Source organism: Zootoca vivipara, chromosome 12 (genome assembly GCF_965207765.1).
Source record: "Zootoca vivipara chromosome 12, rZooViv2.hap1.1, whole genome shotgun sequence".
NCBI classification, from domain to species: domain Eukaryota; kingdom Metazoa; phylum Chordata; class Lepidosauria; order Squamata; family Lacertidae; genus Zootoca; species Zootoca vivipara.
In genome coordinates this window covers 45,041,778-45,053,149 of record NC_142595.1, presented here as the reverse complement: position 1 = coordinate 45,053,149, position 11,372 = coordinate 45,041,778, and the positions used below count along the sequence as shown (strand labels likewise).

The window sequence follows — 11,372 nt, the reverse complement described above, 5'->3', positions numbered from 1 at the left end:
TTCCTCCTGAGGTAGGACAAACTTCCTCTGCATGTGACTAAATGTGGGTGTGGCCTGACCTGAGGATGAGACCACACCTCCTCCTTCTGCTCTCTCCTCCATTTTCAGAAGTGACTGCCTGTTCACAGTCACTTGGGAATAACTCCCTTATGGGATAGTTCCACATGTATATATACTTTTGTAACCCAAGTCTGCCTTCAAGGAACCAACTCTGAACTGAATGATTGTGAGTAAACTACTTTTATATTGACTTTAACGAAATTGTCGTGTCTATTCTTTTTAAGAGGGACAAGAAGGAATCTTTTGTGTTTCTCCAAAAATAAGACACCATCTAATATTTTTTTTCTCAAAACAAACAAACACGGTGGCTTATTTTTTAAATTTATTTTTTTAAAATTAAGTATGGTACAGTTTAACCTACAAGGTTAAACTGCCTATCACTATGGCTTATTTTCGGGGTATGGCTTATTTTCGGAGAAGCACGGCACCTCGGGTTAAGTACTTAATTGGTTCCGGAAGTCATTACTTAACCCAGTGTTTCTCAACCTTTTTTGGGCCACGGCACACTTGTTCTATGAAAAAAAATCCCGCGGCACACCAACTCTGTGCCGCCCTATATTTAGTTTAGTTTGGAGGGGGAAAGCATGCCACTGAAGAACTGCTGCGCGGTAGCCAGGCGGACCCACCAGGTGCTCTCACCTGGATTGGGGGGTGGCGAGGGGCCCTCTCCTCCCTATCTTTCCCTTTTTCCCTCACATGGGGGGGCCTCCCTCCTTTTCCTCTTCTCCTGGTGCGGCTGGGGTGGCGACGGCTGCGGCGACGAGGCAGGGCCGTCGCGTCGTGGGAGGTCCCGGGCTTCAGAGCTTTTCCCGGCCGCAGGCGGGCTCGCTGGGGGGCTTTAGCGGCTCCCCGCTTGATCCGCCGGGCGATTCTGACGCCCACGCGGCAGCCGCGGAGCCCAGGGGTCCGTCGATCCTCCAGCCGGGCGCTTTCAGTGTCGCTCCGGTGGGGTCACGGGGGGGGGGCTCCAGCGGCTCCCCGGTCGATCCGCCGGGCTCACTTGGCGCCCGCGTACCGGCGGCAGCGGTTCCAGCGGTCCGGAGGCTAGGCTGGCGGCACGGGCATGCTGGTTGCTCTCAGGAGCTTCGCGCTGCCGTGCCGCGCGCCATCTTGCCTCGCCGGAAGTCCGTCAGCAATGCAAAGCGCCCTTTTCCTCGTCGCACGTCGCGGCACACAAGCCGGTTTCTCGTGGCACACTACTGTGCCGCGGAACACCGGTTGAGAAACGCTGACTTTACCTGAAGTGTGCTTAACCTGAAGTGAATTTCCCATTGAAAGTAATGGAAAGTGGATTGCAGCGAAGCGATATTCAAGAGTACAGTTCATATAGTATCAAAATAAAATTCATCCAGTGATATAATTTGAATGCTTAGTGATAAAAATAGTTTTATGACCACTGCTCCTTAGAAGTTGACGGTATACATTTCTGAGTTGAACGCTGAGGAAGACCACGTCGAAACAGTGTCATTATCCGGATCACTGTCAATTATTTGCTATTATTTGCATCGATAGATATCGCTAAGCATTCAAATTATATCACTGGATGAATTTTAATTTGATACTATATGGAGTGTACTCTTGAATATCGCTTCACTGCAACTTACAAAGATATACATTTATGCCCTCATTTTTCATTCGGTCCATGTGTTGACGCTGTTGTCTTTAGTCTGGAGTTTGCAACACAGGGGTTAGTTGATTTAGTGTTTACTCAGAAAAGGTTGTCTCAACTCTATAAAAAATTTAGGAAGAGTATTGATTTCTGCTAAACAGTGGTTTCAAAAAACAACAAAGACTTGTGGATATTCTGCATTGCCAAGGAGTTAACTGGTTGACCTTCTAGGTCAATCCTAATCTCTGATTCTGTAATGTCACAAATATGATTACTTTTGGCAGTTTCCTTAGTGCTGGTGTGCCATAGACTCCAAAAGCACTAGAAAAGTAATTCTCTCTCCTGAAATTATTTAAATTACTATAATCAATTCAACCGGCTGAACTCCAGATGTCAGAGTGTAAAAAAATAATAATCAAAACACAAGTCTGAAATGATTATAAGCTCCTTGATGCTCCATAGACAGCTATGGTAAAGGAGGAGAGAGAGGCTGGGCTCTGTTACCTGTCTGTTTTCAGTTTCCCTCTGTCATATCAAATAACTGCATCTTATTTGGCATCCAAGACATTCTGTTGTGACAGTTTCCAAGTTAACAATAAGGTGGATATGTGTCCCTTTAAGTGCCACATTGACAGAGTCAACGACCACCCAATCTCTCTTGTTCAAATCAGGAGGAGGACAGCAATAACATTGTAGAGAGAAACAGGAGTGTCTATGCAGAGAAGGACATTTGCCATCAGGATGTGGGTTCTGCTTTTGCTGCTCCCCAAAATGGGGTCCCAAGTACAAAGTGTTAAATGCACCACAAATCACCCTGTTCATGTTCCACATGAGTGGTATGAGCCAGCGGACCTTGTCATTGGTGCAACGGTATCTTATATGTATTACATATTACCCCAAATATCTTTCAATAAACACCCTTCCCTGGTCTCCATTGATCACCCTCTGTAAGTAACTGGTACTTAATATTATTTTATTTAATCTTTATATGTCATGGCTGATGGGAAGAAAACTTTTGATTGGTTTGTAGAATAAAGCTTTAGAACTTTTATTTAGAAAAAGAATGGAAATATTTTCTACACACACACACAATTTTATTAGAAATCTGCATGCACATAGGCTACGCATATACTGTCAATGAACGCTGAGCTTTATTTATCTAATTCTATAAAGGCAGAGAGAAAAGAGAGTAAGAGCAAGAGAAAAGGGATGACATAAAAACGTAAGAAGAACAAATGGGAAAGCAGTGAGGTCCTTAACTTTGCTGATGATACCAAAATGTCCAGTGGAGAAAACAATCGTGGGTTGCAAAGAGCAATAAAATGATCTCTTTAAAGGGAATGCATGGGCAGGAAAATGGCAAATTCAATTCACTGTAAGCAAGTGCAATATGATGAGCAAAAAATTAATTTCACTTCTACTGTCATGGGGTCTCAACGGGTTGTAAGAAATCATCAATGAGATGTTGTGGTCTTAGTAGATAGTTTGATGCAGACTTCAATGAAGCTTGCTGCAGCTGTAGAAAACACTTTAATATATTTTTATTGACACAGTACTATATAAAGGTTGTCCAAATAAATAAATAAATAAACTTTACTGGCTGTGTCCTCTCTTTATGGGCAGGTGGGTGAATCTCTGCTATATCTAGATAATATGTACTGTTTAATTTTCCCATTAAACATTAAATCAGTTCATTTGCAGGGTGATGACAAAGTTCTACCAGCACATCCTGGCTTTGGTCTTTGCTATTGATGAGATCAATGAGAATCCCAAGATGTTGCCCAATGTCTCTCTTGGATTCCACATCTATGACAGCTATTATGATTCAAAGATGGCCTACCGAACAACTCTGGACCTGATCTTTAAATCACATCACTTTTTTCCAAACTACAGATGTGGCATCCAGAAAAATGTAATAGGAGTCATTGGGGGACTTAGCTCTGATACTTCCTGGTGCATGGCAAACGTCTTAGGTCTTTTCAAGATTCCACAGGTAGAATATGGATTTTGAAAAACAGAATTCATGCTTTCCTTCAGTAGGAATATACTGATTCATATATATGGAGTTGTAAAATGGACAAAGTAAAAGGGCCATAATATCCATATCCAACAATGTTTGTAAGAAGGTACAATTTGTGTTTAATAGATGTAATAGAAGATTGCTGCAAAGCTGCCAGGTTTGTAAAGGAGGCACCTAGACTGGTTCATTTACATCATTCCTGAAATCACTGCACTGGCTTCGTGTGAGCTACTCAATTTATGAAATTGACAATGGCTTCAAAGGTATGAATGACTCTGGACACATTAATTAAAAATGTTCCTCCCCTTAAAAATCAAGATAGCCTTTCCCAAAGTATGATGTTAATCAACATTGTGTGGCAATGTCCCTCCTTCCCTGTGACAAATAAGACACAAGACACAAATGAATAGATTTTAAGTGGGCGAAAAGGCCACAACTTTATTGGTTACGGATGTTGACTTGGCTTAGGCATTGGAACCTAACTGACTATATCCGACTCCAGCCCGTGTGTTGGAGTCTGGGACCAAGCCCCACCCCCGGAAACCTTTAACGGAATACTTCTCCATTTCTTGCGCAGTTGATGACGCAACCTGACCCCCCACCATCTTTTTATGCAAATTTCCAATGCCTAACCGCCAAACCAAAAGTTGTGACGAATTGCTACGAGGTAGGTGAAAAAACCATCTTGGCTAGCCCAAGTGGGAAAAGTCCTACCAGGCCCCTGGCCAACCAGGCAACCAACCGAAGTCCATAGCAGCATCAGCCTAGCCTAAAGGGTGGGTGGGCAGGCGAACCGATCACGCTGACGAGCGAGAAGGCAAGAGGCAGAGTTCCCGTCTCTAGGATGTTTAAAGACTGCAAGTCCCACCGCCCGACCAACCTCATTGGTCGGCCCTGGACCGACGGAGGTGGGAACAGCCAATCGAGAGGGTCTGAGCTCTCAGCCCCATCGTGAGAGTTCAGTCATGATGCCCACAACACCACCTCCGTTGCAGGCCCGGATGTGGTTTTGTTTACTTTCAGAGGCTAATTGAAAACACTTTTCTTGACATTTTTCTGGCATTTGGCACCTGTCCTTTCAGAAGGTTATATAGCAGGCATCCCCAAATTTCGGCCCTCCAGATGTTTTGGACTACAATTCCCATCACCCCTGACCACTGGTCCTGTTAGCTAGGGGTCATGGGAGTTGTAGGCCAAAACATCTGGAGGGCCGCAGTTTGGGGATGCCTGTTATATAGTGAATTGTGCTGTTCTGCTTCATTGTTGGATTTCAATTTACAGGTAGTTGTTTTAATTAGTGTTGGTACACTGATTTGCATTTTACTGATATTTTATATGTTGTGGTTTATTGTAGTCAGAGAACAATAACATATATAATCTTTTGGAGCTCTTCATGATTTCCCAGGAAACCTTCCTGAGAGAGTTTTTAGTAGATAGAGAATCAACCTCTCTCTACAACTGCTGTAAAGATTACGGAGCATAAGTACACGATCCACCTCCACTTTGGAGTTTTGTTCAATCATCCACTTACATGAGCGATGATAAATGTTCCCCTATTCTTGGATATAATCTGTGTGTACAAGTATAAAGCTGTGGTGATGCCATAAGAATAAATATATATATATAGAAACCATTGAGCAGGGCTGTCTTACCCATAGGTGCTAGGGGTGTGGGGTACCCAGGCACAGGGCTCTCAGGGGCATCAGGCCAAGAGTCCGGGGCCTGAGAGTTCAGTCTGGGGAAGAGCCTTCCCATCGGTCAGAGCGACGTGGTGGGTTCTTTTGCGCCGCGAGTTCAAGGGTGACCGAGCCAGGGGGACGCTGAGGCGGCCAGCCAGCTCCCCGCTCCTGCGCCTCTAGGACTGGGGGAGAGGCCCCGGGCGGATCTTTGCACCCCGGAACCGCATATGCTTAAGACAGCCCTGCCATTGAGCAAGATTATCTGTGTTTTCCTCTATGAGATGAGGTTGGTGCTGTCCCTAAACTTGGTACATTTGGGGTATATATTCCATTTATATTGTGTGTGTGTGTGTGTGTGTGTGTGTGTGTGTGTGTGTGTTTATATTTAAATTAATAGGAATATCATGAGTTCTTGTTTCCACCTGGAAACATTTGGCTTTTGCTTTTTCCAGATTTCATATGGTTTATTTGAACCAGCCATAAATGATGGAACCAAGTTCCCTTCCTTTTACCGCATGGTCCCCAATGAAGACCTTCAGTATCAGGGAATTATCCAGTTACTTCTGCATTTCAGATGGAAATGGGTTGGGCTTGTGACTACAGCTAATGAAGCCGGCGAACATTTCTTACAGACAATTGAAGCCAAGTTTTTCAAGAATGGAATCTGTTCAGCATTCACAGAAAGAGTTGAACTCAATCTGCACTTTAATGGTAACTTTCTAGAAATGGTGGATGACACAAAGATATTGCTACCAACTTTCACAACCAGCAAAGCCAATGCGGTTCTTGTATTCGGAGAAAGCAGATTTATTCTGTGGTTGGCAAATGCTTTAACGGTGATGGAGTTATCCCAGCTACTATTTTCTCATATGAAGTCACGTGAAGGAAAAGTATGGATTACAACAGCCCAACTTGATTTCATATTACATAGCCTTCAAAAAAAAGTTTATGTTAATATACGAATGTTCCATGGTGCTACCTCCTTTGCGATTCACTCCAAGGAGATTCACAAATTTCAAGACTTTCTGGAGAGTATATATCCCCATTGGACAGACACAGATGGTTTTATCAAAGATTTCTGGGAAGACGCATTTGATTGTTCACTTTCAAATTCCACTGTGTTACCAGGCATTCGCAAATGTACTGGAGAGGAGTTGCTGGAGAGCCTTCCTGCACCATTTTTTGAAATGAGCATGACTGGGCAAAGCTACAGTATCTATAATGCTGTCTATGCTTTGGCACATGCCTTAAATAGCAAGCACTGGGCTGGAGTCATTCGCAAGAGAAGAGATGCCAAGGGCAAAATCTCTTCACGATATGTAGAACCTTGGCAGGTACTGTTCCCTTTTACAAAGCACTCACTGCATTGATAAATTATGTGAGATGACTTGTAGTTATCAGTAAAGAAAAAAAAGAATAGAACTTAAGAAATTAAAAAGAAATCTAAGGAACTTTTATTGAATCAAAGATGGGAATTAGAATATTTCCTATGATACTGAACAGACATTAGATGACACAGACTTTCATAAGCAAGAGACTACCAACAACTACACGTAAGTAAAGCTGTTGCCAGCCGCTTCCTCCACACTGCACAACCCCTCAGTTTACTCCCCATATCCCTCCAGAATTCTCTCTGGCTCTCTATCCTGTCCAGTTACCCAGTGGTGTAAAGTTGGAGGCCAGGGTCCATGGCCCCAGGCCCATAATTCTGAGGGAGCAAAACCAGGATGCCAACACAGGCACTGGCTTCTGCAAGGATCCTCAGCCTATCCAAGAGAAAACAGGAAGGCAGGTCCCTGTCCCTGACTCATCTTTCCCTGCCTTCCCTCCAAAAGGGGTTTCTGAACCACGAAGCCTAAACCCAGAAGAGGCTAACAACTGTGCGATCTCTGTCTCCAGACCCTGCTTCTCTCCATCCTCCTCTTCTGCCTCAGAGACTGGATTGCTGTCTGCCACAGCCTCTTCCTTCTCACTTAACCCTGTTGCTTCTTTGGTTTCTGACACTTCCTCCTCCCAATCAGGACCCTCTTCTACCTCTGAACACTCATTGTCATCCCACCACTAATCCCCTGTCTTTGAGCCTCCTTTCCTTGGGGTGTCCCTTGGGGGTTCCCCAGCTCCTGCTTCCTGCCACTCCTCTGCATTCAGCAATTCCATGATACCATGCTCAAATCCATTCTATAGACAAAGGAAAGGCCCAGTCAGATGTTCTCATGTTGCATTCCTATCCTTTCAGAACATGAGCTCCCATAGCTTCTCTTACAGGACTTCTCCAATTCTGTCCCTTTCTTGGATCTTGACAAAGGCAGGTCCCAAGCAAGCAGGTCTATGGGCTCAACTCTCCTTCATGATATCTTTATGGAAGTCTGGCAAATGTTGAATTGACACTGATTCATGATTTTCCCCTCCTCCTGTATGTGCAACTGAAATATGGATACCCCCCATTGTGAACTTAATTCATTGTTTACCTCCTAGAGGAAAATGAATTAATTCCATCTTGGAAAGCTATTTAACACTTTTAATTAGACTATTAAAATGCTTTATACACCTTTTTATTCCCTTTCCACTTAGCTCCACTCATTCCTGCAGAGAATCTCATTCAACAACAGTGTTGGGGATGAAATTACATTAAATGAATATGGAGAATTAGCAGCTGGCTTCGATATGATTAACTTGGTCACGTTCCGAAATGGATCATATGTCAGGGTCAAAGTGGGAAGGTTGGATCCTCAGGCCCCTCCTGGCAAAGAGTTCACCATTAATGAGGACAGAATCAAATGGCACAGAGACTTCACTAAGGTATGGGAATAACGGCAGAGTCCGTGAAATGCCATAAATTGTGGTTATTCACAAAATGTGATGTAACAAAAGCACTTCATACATTATTAACTTTGAAATTCACAATTAAATATGGGTTAAAATATGAAGTTTTCATATCTAGATGGAGAGTACATTAATTGAGAGATACTCTATTTGAAAGAGTGACGTTTCCTTTAGGTTTGCACCTAAAGCTTCTGAGGCCATGCTTGTTGGCCTTCAATTTTGCTAATGGCACTTTTCTTTGTACATAATGTTACATTACATGGCATAGTGGCATTCCTTTTTTATTTATAGCATGCTAATAAGCCATCTAAGAAAACATATTGTCCTGTACATAAACAAATGAGCCACCATACTGGAATGAGCAACATGCACAGAAGACATCTCACACTAAGAAGAGCAATTTCTATCACAGAGTCTGGCAATGTTCACCATATTTGTTTATGAAATTTCTGAAGCAAATCTCCAGTTCGTGGCATTAGATTGAAGACTAAGCTAGCTGTATCAGTATTTGAGTTGAGAATGAACAACATAATTTTCTTGAGTTTGTATGAATCTACATTTAGGACATATGCATCTAGGAGAAGTTGTAGCTGGTGAAAAGGTCTAAGCAGGGGATAAGCTCAGCACCTGGAACAGGTCAGGCCTTGGAACCACCCACCCAAAACATTTTTCTCTGATAAGGATTCAGCCCCCATCCCTTCCATCCCTTCCATCACTGCCTCCAGACACCTGTCCAGCACCTTCACCACCCCCTCTTGTTCCAATGGAATGGAAAGGTAGAAAGGTAGAACTTCACACCATCAGCATCCAGATGACACCATGTGCCAGATCCTAGGATATTATTTCTAAGAGTTTCATATAGATGATGAATACCATAGGAGACAGAATGGGCCCTAACAGGACACCACAACACAAAGGTCATGGACCGATTTCCTAGTACAGTGGTACCTCTACTTACGAATTTAATGCGTTCCGAACGCACATTTGTAAGTCGAATCCCGTAGGAATGCATTGGGAGAAAAAATTCGCAAGTCAAAGCAACCCTATCTAAAAATTCGTAAGTAGAAAAAATCCTATCTAAACCGCATCCAAGATGGCAGACAGAGCTCCATTCGTCAGTAGAAAAATTCGTAAGTAGAGTTATTCATAAGTAGAGGTACCACTGTACTGTTGGGATATCACCATTGGGAGGTCCAGCCGGCAGCCCCCTCTTCTCCTCAGTCCCAGTGATTCCCATGGAACATGACTCAGGGTCTCAGTGACCTGAGCACGCAATCAGCAGAGATGCCCACGCAGTTTCAGCGGAGATGATAAGGCAGCAGAAAGACATTTTAAAGCGGTTTATTTACAGCGTATCTGAAGAGAGAGCGAAATGATGCTTTATCTCATCCATCAGTTCAAACAGTACAGTAAAGAAAAAGTACAAACGGAAATGCCTAGACATGTGACATACATCAGCAGCAACATGCCTAAGCCTTAAGGTGGAACTGAATCTCCTGACATGTACTAGTTTGTTTAATGACTCTGCAGGTTGGAGCAGAACAACTATAATGGGGTACCTTTAATTCCTGCCTCCGTGAGCTACCACAAAAGAACACCCAATGGGATTTGCCACTTGTGTACATATGGATCATTTCACACTATTCGTCCCCCTATTTTCTGAAATAGGATATTGGATAAATTTCAAAAAACAATATCATAATATTAAACTATTCCTATCTCTTTGTAAAGGTGCCACCACTTTCTATATGTAATGCCAACTGCCGTCCTGGTTATGGGAAGAAAAAGAAGGAGGGAAAGAAGTTTTGCTGCTATGATTGTGATCAATGTCCAGAAGGAATGATTTCAAATGAGAAAGGTGGGATATGATATCTTAAGATAATACAAAAGCTTTGGGCTCTTGGGAAATTTGTTGACATAAAACTGTTGCAGGACAGAAGGCTTAAATTATTAGACGTGCTGTTTAAATTGTTTATAGATACCATCAAAATATGCTTCAAATTGTCATGTATTGTTTGTTTCAGATATGGGAACATGTGTCAGTTGCCCAGGAGATCAATATCCAAACAAAGACCAGGATCTATGCATTCCCAAAATTCCAAACTTCCTGGGCTTTGATGAAACCTTGGCCATTGTTTCAACTTCTTTTGCGCTTCTGTTCTCTCTTATCACAATTCTGGTCCTTGGCATCTTCATTAAGCATCGCAATACAGCCATAGTCAAAGCCAACAACAGAAGCCTCACCTACGGTCTCCTTATCTCCCTCCTCTTGTGTTTTCTCTCTTCTTTGTTGTTCATTGGAAAACCTAATAAGGTGACTTGCCTTCTCCGACAAACTGCTTTTGGCATTGTCTTCTCTGTGGCCCTCTCCAGCATCTTAGCCAAAACCATATTGGTGGTTTTGGCATTCATGGCTACCAAACCAGGAACCAATATGAGGAAATGGGTAGGCAAAGAACTGGCTTATTCCATTGTCTTTTCCTGCTCCATTGTTCAAGTAGGGATCTGTGTCCTCTGGCTGGCAACCTCTCCCCCATTCCCAGACATGGACATGCACTCAATGACGGGAGAAATCATATTTCTTTGTAATGAAGGGTCAGTCCCCATGTTCTATTGTGTTTTGGGCTACATGGGCTTCCTGGCCACTGTGAGCCTCACGGTGGCCTTCCTAGCCAGGAAGTTGCCTGACACTTTCAACGAAGCCAAGTTCATCACCTTCAGCATGCTGGTCTTCTGCAGTGTTTGGCTCTCCTTCATCCCAACTTATCTGAGCACTAGAGGAAAATACATGGTGGCTGTGGAGATCTTCTCCATCTTTGCTTCTGGTGCTGGGTTACTGGTTTCCATTTTTGCCCCTAAATGCTACATTATTGTGGTGAGGCCTGACCTGAACAACAGAGAGCAGTTAACACAAAGAAAGTTATAAATGACAAAATAATTTGAGGTTCCTTTAGGTCTGAGGCTTAATGGACTTGCTGGCAGGTATCACTTTCCCTGTATTTTCTCCACCAAGACCTTACCAGAAAATTTACTTTCCCTTCCTACTCTTCTCCTGCATGCCCATGGGTGCCCCACGTTTCTTCTCAAGAGCTTCTGTGCCTTTCCTGGGGAGACCATAGGAAGCTGCAGAGAAAGAAGAGAAAGTGAAACACAGGAATACTGCAAACAGCCTAATTCTGAG

At 43.3% G+C, this 11,372-nt stretch overlaps 1 protein-coding gene across 1 annotated transcript; it reads left to right on the top strand.

Annotated features, from left to right (window-relative positions):
• Positions 1-3,374: 3,374 nt before the first annotated feature.
• On the top strand, positions 3,375-11,117 carry LOC118095731 (vomeronasal type-2 receptor 26-like). The gene is made up of 4 exons (XM_088654827.1): positions 3,375-3,662; positions 7,940-8,167; positions 9,923-10,049; positions 10,216-11,117. The coding sequence occupies exons 1-4, from the start codon at positions 3,375-3,377 to the stop codon at positions 11,115-11,117; spliced, it is 1,545 nt and encodes a 514-aa protein (XP_088510953.1).
• The last annotated feature ends 255 nt before the right edge of the window (positions 11,118-11,372 follow it).

Excerpts from the sequence above, each read along its gene's own strand:
- LOC118095731 (XM_088654827.1), top strand. The coding sequence starts at position 3,375 with ATGACAAAGTTCTACCAGCACATCCTGGCTTTGGTCTTTGCTATTGAT. Across the intron at positions 8,168-9,922 it reads GGCACAGAGACTTCACTAAG|GTGCCACCACTTTCTATATG; the intron begins GTATGGGAATAA and ends CTCTTTGTAAAG. Across the intron at positions 10,050-10,215 it reads AATGATTTCAAATGAGAAAG|ATATGGGAACATGTGTCAGT; the intron begins GTGGGATATGAT and ends TGTTTGTTTCAG.